This window comes from Doryrhamphus excisus, chromosome 18, assembly GCF_030265055.1.
Source record: "Doryrhamphus excisus isolate RoL2022-K1 chromosome 18, RoL_Dexc_1.0, whole genome shotgun sequence".
NCBI lineage: Eukaryota > Metazoa > Chordata > Actinopteri > Syngnathiformes > Syngnathidae > Doryrhamphus > Doryrhamphus excisus.
Window position 1 is genome coordinate 13,298,101 of NC_080483.1, and position 18,972 is coordinate 13,317,072.

The following is an 18,972-nucleotide window of genomic DNA, read 5'->3' on the forward strand; positions in this document are numbered from 1 at the left end:
CTGTGCCTTGTTTTTAGCTCTGAATGTTGTATTTTAATGTGCTTTTTTACTCTTTTTATCTATATAGTATCTATATATAGTACCTTGAAAAGCGCTATACAAATACAATGTATTATTAGTATGACTATTTTTTATATATATTGTCAGATTTATTATTTACCTATGAAAGTTTTCCCTTCCTAGAAGCAATTCAAATAAGCATTTTTTGTATCCAGATGTGAAAGGAGATTCCAAAAACTGGCGATTCAGTTGAAAGGGGGCATCAACACTAGAGGTCAACAAAATGGCACCTGTTCCCTCTCTTTGGCACATCCAGCAGACGATGGTTATTTCGTCACACCACAGGAAGTGACATCACGTGTTGACAGCGTGGCCGGGACACGCCTCCTCGGAGATGAGTGGAGGAGGAGGAGGAGGAGGGAGGATGGGATTGTTTGAGGCTGCAAGCTGAGTCGTGCCACAGTCAGAGGCAGACGTCGGAGCGCCTCGGAGCGGCCATCTGCATGCATCATGCTCCCGCTCAGACGCTCCATGCATTCTCCTCAGTGCTAATTCCCACTTTTGAACGAGGACAAAGAGGACAGCTGGGTTGTCTTTTGGGTTTTTTTTGCAGCGGCGGCAGCAGCAGGAGCAGGACACTGGGAGCTGTGCCAGGGAATAACAAAATAATAACAATAATAAAAGGTGGGGGTGGGGAGGGGGGATAACCTTACGGCACGCTTGAGCGATGTTCCACGGGATTCTCTCTCTCCTTACAAAGGCTTTTGCCGCTCACTGATGGACTAATGGAGGGACTCGGCGGCTTGTCATGCTTGAATCCCAGCTCCGAACAACCGCTGTGCCAGACCTTCTTAGTGACCGCTGCCGGACCCACTGTGGGGTAGCGTGGCGGATCAAGGACCCCCCTTAACCTCCTCTTTCCTCCAAAACCTCAACCTTCCCTTGTCTTTACCTCTGCCTGCTTGACCGTATTCACATCCCTTAAGACCCCCAGAAGCAGTCTTGTGCCGCCTAAATGATCTCCTGGACCTCCTCGCTGCTCCGCCGTCGCCTCTTGAGCCCCTCGATATTTCCTACAGACAAACATTTTCCATCACTGGGGTTGATCCCCCTTTCACTCGCCCTTGCCCCGCCCTCTTCCCGATTTCCTGCCCTCTGACCCTCTTGTTTTCATCGTCCCCCTCTCCTCTGTGCCCTCTTCAGGCCCCCCTCCCCAAACTCATTTCACCCCCATGACGATGTTGCCATGTGTCTCCTGGCTCCAGCCTATCCTTATGGTGCTGACCTCTGTCTTCTGGACCCGGGGGGAGAACTGCCCAGCGACGTGTTTGTGCCCGGACCCCCACACGGTGGACTGCAGTGGCCGGGGTCTGACCCACCTTCCCAATGAGATCCCCCTGGACGTGCGCAGGCTCCTATTGGCTGACAACTGGATACCCCGCATCCCATCCGACTTCTTGGTTCTGTATAGTGACCTGGTCTACCTTGACCTCCGGAACAACACCCTCTCATACATTGAACCGGGGACACTCAGCACCTCCTCCAGGCTGGTCTTCCTGGACCTTGGCAGTAACAACTTGACAGAAATCCCCAAGGGAACGTTTGGGGAGTCCCGTAGCCTGATCAAGCTACGTCTTGGCAACAATCCCTATCTGAGCATGGTGAACGAGGATGCTTTCCTGGGTCTCACCTCACTCCGGGAGCTGGAACTGGAGCGCAACGCACTGTCTACCCTCAAGGTGGGGGCGCTAAGTCAGCTGCCTTCTTTGCGGGTGGTGAGGCTGGAGGGCAACCCCTGGGTGTGCAACTGCAACTTTGCCAACCTGTTTGCGTGGCTCATGGAGAACAGTCACAAGCTTCCCAATGGTAAGCAAACCCAGGACGGCTTTTCCATGTTTGTGCAACATACACCAGTGTCGTGGCAAATCACGTCTATTTATGTTTCCTCTGTAGGAGAGGGAACCCCCACCCTCCCTCCCGCACCCGTGTTCTAATTTTGTCTCTTTCTTCCTCCACCCCCATAGCCTCCAATGTTAGAGACAGTGTGTAATATGACACAATATCTCTTGTTGTTTCATTTCAATGCAAGCACTATAATAGCAAATATGTTGTTTTTCTGATTCTTCTTATGCTCTCACAGTTAGTCAATTTCTATTTTTCTTCTTGTAATGTTGGACAGTTGGGAGAGACTTATATATACATATATATACATACATATATATATTCACATCATTTGGTGCATATTTTACAAGAATATCGTTCTTGTGGGTGTGCAAGGCGGTCAAGTGGTTAATGCGCAGACCTCACAGCTAGGAGACAAGGGTTCAATTCCACCCTCGGCCATCTCTATGTGGAGTTTGCATGTTCTCCCCGTGCATGCGTGGGTTTTCTCCGGGTACTCCGGCTTCCTCCCACATTCCAAAAACATGCTAGGTTAATTGGCGACTCCAAATTGTCCATAGGTATGAATGTGAGTGTGAATGGTTGTTTGTCTATATGTGCCCTGTGATTGGCTGGCGACCAGTCCAGGGTGTACCTACCGCCTCTCGCCCGAAGACAGCTGGGATAGGCTCCAGCACCCCCCATGACCCTTGTGAGGATAAGCGGTAGAAAATGAATCAATGAATTGTTGTTGTGGTTCTGTTTTACTTCTAAGAATCCATTAAAATCAATCTGGTCCCAGCTTTTCCTGAACATTTTGGGGCAATTTTGAAGAATATTGTTTGGTTTGCTCTAAAGAACCATCATACATTTATTTTATATCCTACATGGTCATTTCATTGATCAGTTCGCAGTATTTACTAAGACTGTATGAACTAATACATATATTTATATACTAACAGCCAAAAGTCTTAGTTATAGTTGAAATTCAAGTCCAATCAATAGCTGAAATAGTACAAGGTTAAGTGGTGAAGTGCATGTTCTCCCCGTGCATGCGTGGTTTATCTCCGGGTACTCCGGTTTCCTCCCACATTCCAAAAACATGCTAGGTTAATTGGTGACTCCAAATTGTCCATAGGTATGAATGTGAGTGTGAATGGTTGTTTGTCTATATGTGCCCTGTGATTGGTTGGTGACCAGTCCAGGGTGTCGCCCAGCCTCTCGCCCGAAGACAGCTGGGATAGGCTCCAGCAGCCCCTGTGACCCTTGTGAGGATAAGCGGTAGAAAATGAATGAATGAATAACTGGTAGTGTACGTATATGGAAAAATACCGTTGTACTTTAGTTGGTTTAGTTGATGTTCAACCAGACTATATCCAGCGTGATCATCCGATTCGGCAATTTACATTTTGTCTAATGCAGGACATTTTTTGATATTTTTATTAAAGAATATTTTTCATGGGTGATTTTGCAGATTTTTTAAATAGTTGTGGTGATTCCACAGACTTTTATCCAGCATGGTCAGCTTTTATTTATATAATAAAATACATTATTGCAAGTAGTTGAAGTGGTTTAGTTTGGATTTTTAGAAACCCTGCAGTATTATGTATTCTGCATGGTTGTCCAATCCGTTCAAATTGCAGCCTTTCTTTACATAATGCCGGGCATTGGGTAGACATTTTGTCATGTGAAATTTAGGCCTTCTGACTTTGTGTTAGATAACAGAGCAGAAGATATGCGTGTGTGTGTGTGTGTGTGTGTGTGTGTGTGTGTGCGTGCATCTGAGTAACAACACAGCAGAACAGACTCGCAGTTGTATTGTTGAGCTGCACAGTTGAGCTGCTTACAGGAGAAGATCGGCCTCCAACAGCCAAAGGGTTTGTAATGTTTGTCCTAGTTCGAGCACAAAACGAGCTTCTTTAGAATCTGCTGTCACTCAGCTCAAAGCAGATGATGCATCCCATCACACGATGCATGCACAAGTCATTCAGAGCGAGGCTTATAGATACAAAGTTACTATCTTTTAGTTATCATTTCAGTGCGAGCGAGGCAGCACGTGGGAGCCAACGAGGTAAAAATAAACACAACCGAAGTTGCAGCGCCACAATGATAATATTTTATGCTGTTATCATATTTACATTTCAGTATATGTCACAAATTTGGTCTTAATCTAAGAAATTAGGATGTGGTGTGGTGTTCACGTGGGTGCTACTGCCGAGTGGGCGTACTTCTATCTGCTAGCGTTCCAATGTTGTTTGGGTGTAAGTGTTGAGTTGTGTTCACAGTAGAGTCTTCTTTGCTCAAATCTGCATTGTGTTGTTAGAATGGATGACAGGATATAAAGGGATAATACTATTTGGATATACTTTAGAGTAGTCAGAGTGCAGCTTGTACTGTATCGCAGTATATATGTCCAAATTGTGTCCAAAATGCGAATATTTACTAGGGATTAGCTGAATAGTACATTTTTGCCAGATACGAGTATAAAACGAGTACATTTTGTCATCAATTTTCAGTAACCTGCATTGACTGGCCGCAACATTAGGTACACTTGCACAGTAGCACATGTTTGGCATGCAGCATTCTGCACCTTGCAATCTTAAACTTGTTTCATTTTGCATTTTTTCAAGACAGTTGGCACAATCATGCAACAGTCAATGACGCTGTTTTTTTATTTTTTCCGTCTGCTTGCTTCAGATGGTTTGGCTGGCGATATAAAGTCAGTTGGAAAACTACTTGTAGTACTGAACACTGTGCTTTTGAGGAAAATACAGTCAGCAAGACTGTAATAATCAATAATAATGCTTTGTAATTAGACATGGAACTAACTAAAGTTGGTTTCTTTAACTTTAATAATGATTTGGAGCTCATTAGAAAATTAAAGAAAAGTAAAGAAAAGTAAAAGTAAAGTGCAGCCGTCTTTGACTACATACATGGCCGTTGTTTAAGTACAGTAATCCCTTCTTTATCATGGTAATTTCCACAAAATACAGTCAAGAAGACTGACAGATTATTATTATGTTTATTGCCATGTTTGCATGAATCACCAACTTCACACATCTCATTAAAAATAATTCAAGAATAACGTCTCAAGGATCACTTACACACATACACAGTACACATATAATTAGATAATAAACAATACATATAGCAACTTCTGATCAATCCACAAGGCAATTTCAGACTTAAAATTTAAGTCTCACACATTTCCAGCTAAACCACACCCACTTCCTGTTGATGCCCCTCCCAGTACAGATACAGATACAAATAATTTAGATGGGTGAACCGATACATATGATATTTATGTACTATGTGGCCCAGTTTTCCAATGGGGGGGGGGGGGGGGGAGAGGGGGGGGGGGGGGGGGATCATGCTCTGCTTCACAATGTCACAGTACGTTTTCCCCTGAATGAACTGCACCTTCTAAGTGCCGGCAGCACTCGAGCTACCCCAAACCGTAAAAGCCCCACCACCATGGTCGACTGTAAGCAAAATGGCAATAATGGATGTGTGTTGAGTAGTGGTGTGACAAAATGTGACAAGATTTATCTTTTGGTATTTTAACAACTAAACTGTCAGTAAAAATCAATGATTTAACGAACAGAAAACCATAGCTTTTACTTAAGTTGTTGAGTGCAAGTAGGGTTTTTGGTAATGGTAATGGTTTAATTTCATTTGAACATGCATCAGATTACAATTGAATGCATCACATAATCAGTTCACAGTTCCACATGTCCAAAAGGAGTAGGAAGAAGCAAAGCTTATTAAATCCTAATTTTAGAGGGAAAAATGAAACAAAACAATACTTTTTTTAGAGGTTGAGATTCCCGAGTCTCGTTGGTAAAAGATCATTCATTAGTTCAGTTCAGGGGTTAGCAACCATTAAAGATACAACAAACGGAGACTATTATTTCAAAAGAATAACAGACAAAATGAAGGTAACACAACAAAAACTAAAGCCAATAACACCACTAGTCACTCACTAATCATGCAATAATAATAGTACTAATAAAAACTGTTCAAATTGCTGTTTATATTTACTTTTCCTTCTCTTTCGTTATCTTGGCACTTGGCACGTTATCTTTTTCCGCATTGGTGACATAAGCAATTCTTTGAAACATGAAAAAAAAATCCCTGACTAATTTTTTTAAATCAACATATTCAAATTATCCGAATAATCATTGCAGCCCCAGTGTCAATAAATTTTTTTTTATTTTTTTTTATTAATTTTTTTTTTTTTAATTTTTAATTTTTTTTTCATTTCACTGCAAACAACATTTTATGCACTTACAGCATCTTATGGCATCAAGATTACTGATACAAACACACACTTCCAGGCAGAAGGCAGGATTATGGTGCTGCTGGTGCAAACTCTCGGGTATCCCTCTGCCAGACCCAATTACCCAAATGACAGGAGGCTGTCAATCATAGCAAAACGTGTTGACCTATTCTCTAATGTGTGCTATTGGAAGTGGAAACCCAATCACAGATGGGACACTCATTAGTGAATGAGGTTGACATGATGAGATTTTCAGCGTACTGTACGTCGTCAGCTCAAGCCAAGCGTCCTCGACGTGGGCAGCTAATGTTTCATTCATCAGAGAGTGAGAAACTCAATTACACAACATGACGCAAAGTGCTTCTATATCTTATGTGTGTGTGTGTATGGATGCGCTGCGTCTACACCGGTGTAGTCCCAGAGGTACAGATGCTGGAACCAATCACAGGCTTATGAATGTGTTAAGTTGGTGTTTGCCAACTGGCTAATGTAGAACATAAAGGTCAACTGTTGCTACGATGCTAATGTGGAACAGAATTATTAGTCGGTAATGTAGAACATACAGATTGGAACCCATGATGCTGTTGCTAGGCAGTTTAAGTAGAACACAAAGTATAAGACCCATGAAAGACTAAAAGACAGGTCAAGTGTAAGCGCTACGGAAAGACTCTTATATTCGGACAAGCTGCTATTTTTGAAGTCCTGAGATCTTCAGCGTTGGCCTGCATAATGCAAAGATCCCCATGCTGCAAAGCCAATTCCCATTTCATTTCTCATGTCTTGATTTCCCCCGTGATTCCTGGCGAGTCAGCGCGTAGCACACTTGTCTGTTTGCGTATGTTTGATTACTGCCAGTCAGTTTGATGGCACAAGCTAAAAAATGGAGGGCTTTGGGGGGAAATTCACGTCCTTTATTTACCGTTGTGGAATATTTACATGTATTTTTCTTTGCAATAATAATCAATAGGTCAAGTGGTTAGCACGCAGACCTCACAGCTAGGAGACCAGGGTTCAATTCCACCCTCGGCCATCTCTGTGTGGAGTTTGCATGTTCTCCCCGTGCATGCGTGGGTTTTCTCTGGGTACTCCGGTTTCCTCCCACATTCCAAAAACATGCTAGGTTAATTGGCGACTCCAAATTGTCCATAGGTATGAATGTGAGTGTGAATGGTTGTTTGTCTATATGTGCCCTGTGATTGGCTGGTCACCAGTCCAGGGTGTACCCCGCCTCTCGCCCGAAGACAGCTGGGATAGGCTCCAGCATACCCGTGACCCTTGTGAGGATAAGCAGTAGAAAATGAATGAATGACTAAATAATAATAATTATGATTTGCAAAATTAGAGATGTAACTACCTAAAGTTGTTTTCTTTAACTTTAATAATCATTTGGAGTGCATGAGAAAATTAAAGAAAAGTAAAATAAAGTAAAAGTAAAGTGTAGCCGTCTTTGACTAATGAATGAATAATAATCAATAATTACGCTTTGCAAAATTAGAGATGGAACAACCTAAAGTTGATTTCTTTAACTTTAATAATCATTTGGAGTGCATGAGAAAATTAAAGAAAAGTAAAATAAAGTAAAAGTAAAGTGTAGCCGTCTTTGACTAATGAATGAATAATAATCAATAATTGTGCTTTGCAAAATTAGAAATGGAACTACCTAAAGTTGTTTTCTTTAACTTTAATAATGATTTGGAGTGCATGAGAAAATTAAAGAAAAGTAAAATAAAGTAAAAGTAAAGTGTAGCCGTCTTTGACTACATGGTCATTGTTTAACAAGTACAGTAATCCCTTCTTTATTATGGTAATTTAATTCCACACCCAACTCTTAATCATTAAATTTCCGCAAAGTAGGATTTCATATTTATAAATAGAATATTTTTTATAGTTACAGCATATTAAGCCTGTTTACAACCTTCGACATATGGTTTCGAACATTACCAGAGCCCCTTAGACATGAGCTAAGACTCCCATAGCACCTTTACACTTGTATTATAGACTTACTAATAAGACATTTAAGACACAAATAAGACATGAGGTCATCATTGCTGCTATAAATGTGCTCCCTAGTGTGTCTATGGGGAATTACAGTAAAATATAATACATTACAGAATACCTAATCTGGTATTGCTTCCCAAGGTGAAAGAAAAAGATGTCTATTCAGGGAAAGGCATTCATTTGTGGAGTTGTGTACCACACACACCCTGCGACTAATTGAAACACGGCATCTATGAATGTGGAGGTCATTTTATTTGCAGCACCTCTATTGCTTTTTATGGGTACGTTAGTGCATTTTGTAATCAGGTAGATGAATGTTTAATTAAAGGATGAGTGTAAACATGATCCAGTGCTGTCTTGTGTGCCGGCGGGTTAAGGAAGAACAAAGGCTATGTATAATTCAGGGTGACACAGTTCTTTGGGTGCATTGGCCGGGGTAATTGGAACTGGATCTTGCCTGCGGGGAACGGCGGGGCAGCTCCCATGGAGGACACTAGGAGCAGCTTCACCACAAAGTAGCAGTTTTGTGGCAGGACCAGTGATCAGTATCGAGTTGCGATAAATAGATATAAATAGGAAGGCGTGCCCTTGTGGGTATGTAATGACAAAAAGATCTGTTTCATTAACTGGCAGCTTCGTCGTATCCTGGCCTAATTTCATGTTTATTTAAAGTCGAGCTGTGAGATGGTGATGGCGTTGGCAGGCTTAGGTGGGCACGGCATCGGGCACAAAAGCCGAGTGGCTAATCCGCAGATGTTAAAGGTGAAAAGCCAAAAGCCGGCAAACACAATAGCACACAATAGCAAAATGCTACTTGGTGCGACGACGAGCGGCCGTCCAAAGGCCACGAGGAGCGCTGATGAAATGTGATGTGATTGGCTCTCCATGCAGAAGGAATCCCCTCCTGAGTGATTCACCCTCGACTGCACTGTTTCACTAATGCTCGTCATTCGGCATTCCGCACGCTGCCTGCATACCCCCCGCCCTACTGTGTTATATTAAATTTTTTATTGCTTTATCACACCTGAATTATTGAATTACTTGATATTGAAGGTTGTTTAAGTCATTAGCGTGTTTTTCTCTTGTACAGACATGATGGGCGTCTGAAAAATTCAACAATTTTTTTTTTCCCGCGCTCGCTATAATATCTACAGTGTCGTTAAAGGAGGGCTGGAATATATACGACTCTGATAGCGATCTGCCACAACAAGATAGATCAATCACACCGCAGCACTTCGCCCAACCCCACGGCTGAATGTAATCCCAAATGTAATCCATCAACCGTCCGTGATGGGAATGTAACACGGGTGTCCGTGTTGCCTGGCATGCGTGAGAGGCAATGATTGGTGCAAAATCATACCATTAGCTCGCATGCTAGTACGCGCTTTAATCCCATCATTTTTTTTTCCTTGATACAGTCATCCAACTTTTGCTGTTAAAGCGCCACGGACGCGACTGTATTGGGATGCACAATACATTCAATCAACTTTATTTGTATTGGGAAAACTTTAGCTCTACCTGACGATCTATTCTATGTTTGAATGCATGCACAACAATAACAACTTTTAGCATATTAGTAGTGAAAATTATGGTAATGGTAATGGTTTAATTTCATTTGAACATGCATCAGATTACAATTGAATGCATCACATAATCAGTTCACAGTTCCACATGTCCAAAAGGAGTAGGAAGAAGCAAAGCTTATTAAATCCTACCCCTCCATCTGGTACTTTTACAATCAGTAACTGTTACATTTGTTCACTTCCTGCTTTCCATAATATAGTTTAAGGTTTTTTTTGTTTTTTTTTTAAATAATGTACCTTGTAAGGAAGTACGAGGTGATATGACCATACAATGACATAATGGTTACCATAGTAACTGTCAATATAGTGATATTATGGAATGGATATGAGCTGGTTTAAGAAACTATACAAACATGTGGTGTATGTACAACAATTTGGCTGAGATTAATAGGTTGCAATACTACTATGAATACTACTGTGCGCCTCCGGGTGCGCCCACTCCGCTGTGATTGCTTACACGTCCAAAGTACTTCCTAATTAAACACTTTGGAAACACTTTGCGGGACTACCAGATATGGACATCACCAACTCTTAACGCTTTCTGGGGGAGGGCACAAAGCGAATGGCGCCTACAGCCACGCCCAAAATATGTGTGTTAGCATAACTGGAGATACTAAATATTAAATAAATATTAAAAGTGTTAATATGAGTGTGTATATATATATATATATATATATATATATATATATATATATATATATATATATATATATATATATATATATGTATACGTGCTCTGTAAGTACCCTGCCTCTTTCCCAAAATCAGCTGCGATAGGCGCTAGCTTAACTGTGACCCAAATAAGGACAAGTGGTATCAAAAAATAGACGGATTGCTCATTTAATTCATCAATTCACGAGAGACCATGCCTGGCCACGTTTTACTCACAATAATCTCACTAAAAGCTCCGCTGAGTCAAAGTGTAAAAGGACCTGCTGTGTGGAAATTGCGTGCCATATTGTGATTACGCAACACGTCTGAGAATAATAGTCTTTAAAACACAGCCAGCCAAAATAGCAGCATAATTGTCACTGGTCAGTGTAACCGGTAATAGTGTAATTAATATTGCCTCTAGCCTTTTTAATTGTCTCTTTTCATAGATTTCCCCATGTTTATGTTTGACTATTGAGTATTATTCAGTGTGCTCTGTCTTCCTGGCATTGGCTTTTTTGTCTATTTTGCTCTGACTCATCGGATCTCATTGCTGATCCAGAATCGGGAGGCTCTGTTTGTGGTCTACAATGAAAATGGAGTGTCACATTTTTGTTTTTGCTCAGAAGTAATAAAAAAAGCAATGTTCGGTTCCACATTCCACCAAACATTATTACTACAGTATAACTTCTAAAGGAAGGCGCGGTGGAACCTCGTTTTTTGTCATTACTACATTCCAAAAGGCCAGACGAAAACCAAAACATGCAAAAACCGAATCAGTTTTCCTCATAAATATAAATTCAACTGATCCCGTTCAGACATCCAAACACTATATATCAATATAAAACACATTTTATATAAATACTTCTAGTTTTACATGCAAAAAACAAAGCCAATTAAAAATGAAGTGAATAAATGAACATTTAACATAAATTTTCCCTTTATTTGGCTACAGAAAATGGATGAATTTACCTTTATTGAAGACTAAAAAATCACAGAGATGAGTGGAGGAGACAGAGATTTATTTTCAACTTTTTTGACAAAGTTCTGGCACTTGTAACTTTTTTTTTGCAGCCATCCAAAATTGAAAAAGCACAGATCACTCAAATACACAATGGACTTAAACACCTCATAGCGCATGGACTAGTGCTTTAGAGGCGAAAGAAGGAGACATGTTCATCATTCTGTATGCACTCTATGAACAAATAGACAACACACACGCATAACATTTAATAAACACATAATAAACATAAAATATACATAATAAAATTATCTGGCTGCAATCTGTCTATAGATGAGATATTATGTTCATATTGCATGGAGTTAACTCTGGCATGTCCGACATGACATAGTGAAAAAAATATATCCTCGCATTATGTGTGGAAGTGGTACATTTTTGGCTTCTTACACAGTCCTTGTTCCTCACTCTGTTTGAAAAACCTTCTTAAGTGAAGAATAAGTTAGTAAGTAACTATTTAGCTTGGTCCCATATTATTAAAGCGGTGGATGTATCTTATGTCCCTGCAGTGATCCTGTTGCGCATGTGGTGTAAACAAAGAATGTAGTAGTAAAGGTGACTATAGGGGTGTTATTTCATATTTATAGGGCTCTAATAATGGTAGAAAGTCATTAAATGGTTATCTATGCTCTATGAACTAAAATATAGATTTTTTAAAAATTATTGAATTCTATTGACTGTAATGCGTGGATGTTGTAAGTAAAGGTGACTATAGGGGTGTTATTTCATATTTATAGGGCTCTAATAATGGTTATCTATGCTCTATCAACTAAAATATTGATTTTTTAAATTATTGAATGCTATTGACTGTAATGCGTGGATGTAGTAAGTAAAGGTGACTATAGGGGTGTTATGTCATATTTATAGGGCTCTAATAATGGTAAAAAGTCATTAAATGGTTATCTATGCTGAACTAAAATATAGATTTTTTTAAATTATTGAATTCTATTGACTGTAATGCGTGGATGTAGTAAGTAAAGGTGACTATAGGGGTGTTATTTCATATTTATAGGGCTCTAATAATGGTAGAAAGTCATTAAACGGTTATCTGTACTCTATCAACCAAAATATAGATTTTTGAATTACTGAATTTTATTGACTGTAATGCGTGGATGTAGTATGTAAAGGTGACTATAGGGGTGTTATTTGATATTTATAGGGTTCTAATATTGATAAAAAGACATTAAATGGTTATCTATGCTCTATCAACTAAAATATTGATTTTTTTTTAATTATTGAATTCTATTGACTGTAATGCGTGGATGCTTTGTTGGGTACTCGACTAGTTTATGAGGTGCACTATTATGAAATTGTTTACTGAACACAAAATGATGAAAATGTATCTATGGTAGGTAGTATCTATAGAAATGTATCTATGTATCATGTGCTCTCTTCTGTCTTACTGTTGCTACGGTGAAACTAGTCCTGCCGTAGGTGGATGAGCTGAACTTGCGCACCAAGAATTCAAACTCTGCAAGTGAACACTTTGACATTTAGTGTATTAAATCAACTCTCTCTGCATTGCCCTGCAGAATATGCTCTATAGAATAAAAAAACAGTTGGTGTGCTGTATTTGAATTGAATATTTATTTCATAAATTTGACACCCGTCCTCATTCTTCCCGAATGTGTTTACATTTTGTTCCATTTATTTCCAATGCAAGTGGATTTTTTTTTATTTTCCAGCATCTTTGGAATGATAATGAAAGAGAGCTTTTAGTGGCAATAATTGAAATATTGGATGACATTTATTTTAGGGCATATTGCACAACAATAAGCCTCAGTCTTGTCTGCTTGCCCTTGCACATTATGTAATCCTCTGCATGGACGCCACACAAATGCATTTGTGCACAAGTTGAAATCCGGCATCGCTCACTGGAAGCCTGCTTTAGCATGTCTGGCAAATCTGTCTGATCTTATTTTCTCTCCCGGCCCAGGAGTGGAAGGCATGGAGTGCTCCCTGCCCATGGACGGACGCCGCGTGTCCCTGACCCAGCTCTCCAAGGACAGCTTCCGCGAGTGCCAGGCCAGCCTGACTCTAACGGACCTGCTCATCATCATTTTCTCTGGCATCTCGGTGTCCGTGGTGGCCATCATGACCAGCTTCTTTCTGGCTTCCACCGTTCACTGCTTCCAGCGCTGGAGTAAAGGCTCCAAGGGTGACGAGGAGGAGAGCGAGGAGTGACAAGGATGTACTTTTAAGGGCTTGTCTAATTCGACTATTTCCAGCCTTGACAACACCTCCACGGGACAAAGTGTGCGACACTGGGCCAGATTTATGCTGCTTCCTCCCTGGTGAACACCAAGGACTGTTTTATGGAAGGATCCTAGCCTGGTACAGTTGCGGTTTTCTTTGCACACGGGCATCTAATTATGGTAAGAAAAGGTACCTCCTGAGGGATTACACGGTCGTGGGCTCCACTCGACATGATCTCACACTTCCAACATAACTAGGGTAGCACTTTGTGTAGAAGATGCAGGGAAAAACAGAGAACTTCGACTGTGTTCACACTTGTAGCTCTGTACCATATTCTCATCACATGTACGTTTTGGCCAGTAAAAACATGTCATAAGTAGGGGTGTAACGGTACGTATTCAGAAAAAGATTAGATAGATACCATCTCCAGGTCAGGAGTATTCAAGTTCAAGCACCAGGGAAGGATGGAGGACATGATCGACATAGGGATTGGTGCAGCGTCTACAGTGATGAGAACTCTGTTGTGGTGAAAATGGAGCTGAGCTGGAAGGATAGATCGATTTACCGGTCGATCTATGTTCCTACCCTCAACCATGGTCAGGAGCTTTAGGTGGCGATCAAAAAAAGGGCAAGAACACGGAAACAGGTGGACGAAATGAGCTTACTTCGTAGCAAGAGTGAGAAACTTAGTCATTCAAGAGGCTACTTCTCCTCGACATTAGCCACGTTTACATGAGGAGTTTTTCTCTTTCCGAATGACCTGTCCAAAAAAAAACAGTATACATGGAAAGGAATATTCCAATCTCGCTATAATCAACCAGAATAGTCAATGGGGCATTCGCAGTAAAACGTAAACATCAACATCACGTGATACCGACTTCCCCGGTTTTTCTTCCACGTTGGAATAACAGTTTTTCGTTCGTCCAGTCTTGGAATTAGTTTGGATCAAAAACAAACTTTCTGCAGCAGTCCACTGCCGATTGCTCGCCTCCATTTTTAAAACCTAAGAACGTCATATCTGAACATACGCTGAAAGAACGCACCCGGATAAAGACAAAAATTCTTGCTAATATTTTATAATTAAACTCGGGACATGTTTTATATAGATATATATTTTATGGACTTATGAATAAAGTATAGAAGTGTTTAGATTCCGTTCCAGAAACTGCGGTAATGCACACGAAAGCTGCTTGCCAACCGCCAATAAACAACATAAGAAGAAAAACACAACAAAGAAGAACTTTCCGTTTGAGCGGGTACAAGATACCTCAATCGGATTGGGGAAAGGAATATTCCACCCCTGTGAATCCGATTATATATTCATTCGGATTGGCACTTTTCTTTCGGAATGAGGTGTATACAAAGGTTACATTCTTTTCGTTTCAGCAAATAAACCGAATGGAATTGGAATATTTGGGTCCATGTATACGTGGCTATTGAGAGGAGCCAAATGAGGTGGCTCGAGAATCTGGCATCTGGTCAGAATGCCTCCTGGACTCCTCCCTGGGGAGGCGTTCAGGGCACATCTGACCAGTAGAAAGCTCAGGGAAGACCTAGGACTGGTTACTGTACTGTAAAGATTATAGACTATAGAACACATGTACCGTTACACCCCTAGTCACGACATAATTGGAGTGACATATTTTGAAACTTCAAATGTAAGCTATAAAACATGCACTCATACGCAGGCTGTAGCGGACTGAGGTCAGATTGCTTTCACACCACAGTTGCTTTGCTGTGTCCACTCCTGATGAACCGAGGATCAAACTAGAAAAAATGGTGTGAAAGCAACAACGGTCCATTTGTCTCCACAAGCACAGCAACAGCACCACAAGTTTTTTTTATTTTTTTATTTTTAACCGAACCAAAAAGTATGAACACAACCTTCAAATACCATAAAGTCGGATTGTGACATTTTAACTATCTGAATTATGTCATGAAAGATGTCATACAGAACGGTGACCTCAGTATTTCAACTCCTATGACGTCATATCTTGTCATTTACACGATGTGTTTCAAGGACGTGTAAAGGACAGATTCCATGGTATATTATATATATACGATGTAGTCACACATGTAACGTGCACCAACACACACACAAAAAAAAAGCATCATATGAATCGAGAGAATATACTCTACTTTCATTAGTGTAGAAAGATAAATTAGCTCTGCGTATAATCCTCACAATTAGGGCAAAATATGGTATTATTAAAGAAAGCTTGCGTAGAACTATTGTGTCAATTAACGCACTTTAATGGTGAATCTAACGATGTGACACCCCTAATTACACCATTCCGTCCTCATCTGCCAAAGAGAAGTGGAAGTGGATTATTTATTGAATTATTATTTTGATGTTTTGTCATTATCAGGAAGGTATAAGTTCTTTTCAACATAAGGCAACACTAAATGACACCATCATATGAACATTAAACATCATAATGAAATACATCTTTGGGTCCGTTTAATAGCCCCATAAGCACTCATTTAATAAATCACCGCCATTATCACGGGAGTCTCTTGTCGTGCTTTAATAGAGTTCTTCCGAGGTCCCGCCGTAAAGCTAATGACTTAAGTTACAAGAAAGGTTTAATTAAGAAAAATATGGGAGCAGCATTTATCACACACCAGAGCAACAGTACGGAACGCTCTGATTTAAGGCGGCCTGAATGTGCTAATTGCATTCTTTATTTATTAGTCCTCTATTGTTTGGGGTTTGCGGATGCTCAGTACCGGAAGATTGGTGTTTGTGTCGCTGCTATTGTTAAGGCATGTTGCCGCTGATATTCTAGTGAGGCATGAATAATTCGATGAAACTGAGACGTGGAATGGAAAGAATGACAGACCCCGGAATGCAAACGACAGAAATGACGGACAAGCACATATTTGTCCCATATGATGTTGGTCTGATTAGAGCCAATAACCTTGAGCCTTAAACATTCTTAACATGCTAAATAATTGCATAATTTCCCACACAGAAAACTTTTTAGATATTCCAGAATCTGCACCTATTCCAGCTGTATTTCCCTTGATTTGTGTTTCCTGACAAAACGGTCTGTTTTTATTTATTCCACCCACGGCCACTCTGCTGTGATTGGTCACATGCCCAATGTGCTTCCTAACTATGAAACATATAATTTCAAAAAAGTAATTATATTTACTGGTTACTTACCTCAAAGTAAGTTAACTATAAGAAAATTACTCATTTATGAATGTAATTATTGCATAACTTAAAGGGGACATTTCATTCATTCATTCATTTTCTACCGCTTATCCTAACGAGGGTCGTTGGGGTGCTGGAGCCTATCCCAGCTGTCTTCTGACAAGAGTCAGGGTACACCCTGGACTGGTGGCGAGCCAATCACAGGGCACATATAGACAAACAACCATTCACACTCACATTCATACCTATGGACAATTTGGAGTCGCCAATTAACCTAGCATGTTTTTGGAATGTGGGAGGAAACCGGAGTACCCGGAGAAAACCCACGCATGCATGGGAAGAACATGCAAACTCCACACAGAGATGGCCGAGAGTGGAACTGAACCGGTTCTCCTAGGTGTGAGGTCTGCGCACTAACCACACGGCCGCCGTGCAGTAAAGGGGACCTATTATACCAATTTTTCAACCCTTTCTAATTGTGACTCCTATAGAGCAGCGACACACAATAACCCACACAGAAAACTTTTTAGATCTTCCAGAATCTGCACCTATTCCAGCTATATTTCTTTTGATTTGTGTTTCCTGCCAAAACGGTCTGTTTTTATTTATTCCACCCACGGCCACTCCGCTGTGATTGGTCACATGCCCAATGTGCTTCCTAACTACGACCCATATAAGGAAGTTCTCACATCTGTGACATCACAAAGGGGCAGTTTTACCACGCCTTTTGAAACCGAGCGTTTTGAGCTATCCCAAAATTTTTTCAGGGCTCACTTTTTCCAAATACACAAAACTCATTATCTGAAACTTTGGCATCGTTTAACACAAGAATACAACATCATAACTACATTTATAGGTCAGAAAAGTGGAAAAGGCATAATAGGTCCCCTGTAAAAAAACATTAAAATATCAGTGATAGATATCAGTGCAGAAAGATCGACGTGTTTGAAGTTTGGAATAGTGATTAATTCGATTACCAATTAGTGAAAAACAATAACACTGTTACTCCCAACACTGGAAATAAGACAAGCAATGGAGGCAGCGACTTTACAGCTATTTTTAATTGCTTCAGAGGAAAACGGTGAGATTCATGCACTGATGTTGCTTTTTTGTCAACACTCAAACACCTAACAAAAGGCCTAATTAATGTATAAAAGTTTTATTACTTTGATGAAATTCCTGTTTGTTTATGATTTATACTTTCAATAGTACTGGTTAGAATCCCTGCATCAGTAAACATGATGCTAATGCCAGTGGCTAGCAGAATACTGTCAAAACAATGAAGTAGCCGCACTAGCATCTTTGACAGCTGGCATTTCCCTAAGCCTCCTTGATTATATGTTAAAAACGTTGCTTTCAATTTCAGCCTGGGGTCTGTCATTCCAATTTCTGTTAACATTACAATGAAAAACTATCAAAAGCGGTTATGTATTTGTCGAATTTAAGGGTGCCATTAGGATACGGGACGCTCGATCACATGTTCCATGATGAAAGTTGATAGTTCAAACTCACAAACAAAGTGCAATCATTCAATATGTTGAGGCATGAGATTGTTTTCTACAGTGGAAGAATCCAAGAAGGAGTTTTTTTATACATATTATCATTTCCAACTACTGTGTAGTTGCAGTATTGATTCTTACGTTTGATTAGCTCTTAGCTTGAAGCATACGTTGGCATGACAGCTTCATTTCTCTTGCTCATTTGGTTAACAAACACACCAGAACATCAGAGCATGCACTGTTGTGTTAACTACTGTTCAACTCTTAGATTCATGTCTATTTTTATATTAAACCTTTTGGAACGGAGTGTTTATTCACAGGCCAGGCCCCCCGCCCCCACCGGGGTCAGTTCTGACATTGTCAACCCGGAAAGCGGCGACTCCTGGTGGTTGTCTTTCACGATATGGCTTTGTCAGACGCAATACGAGGACGCCCGATCTTAAATCAAGGTGACGTTTGGTCAGAGTCAAATTGAGATTAAACTGTGGCGACTGTGACGCTGTCACCACATATAAACATATTTCAAAATGTCAAACACATCGTATGTGTAGCTGTATTTTGTTGTTTGGTTAAAACAAAAAATAAAAACATTTTTTTCTTCTTTGTCAAGGGTATGTTTATTATGCATCTTTTATTATTATTATTATTCCAAAATAACCGGTAGAAAATATTTGAGGTTTTATTCACTGAATTGACCTGCAAATATT

General features: G+C 40.3%; 1 protein-coding gene across 1 annotated transcript; it reads left to right on the top strand.

The window, feature by feature from the left end:
- Positions 1-427: 427 nt before the first annotated feature.
- lrrc38b (leucine rich repeat containing 38b) lies at positions 428-18,870 on the top strand. The gene is made up of 2 exons (XM_058055489.1): positions 428-1,866; positions 13,347-18,870. Exons 1-2 carry the CDS (start codon positions 1,233-1,235, stop codon positions 13,592-13,594), a joined length of 882 nt encoding a protein of 293 aa, XP_057911472.1. The 5' UTR covers positions 428-1,232; the 3' UTR covers positions 13,595-18,870.
- The last annotated feature ends 102 nt before the right edge of the window (positions 18,871-18,972 follow it).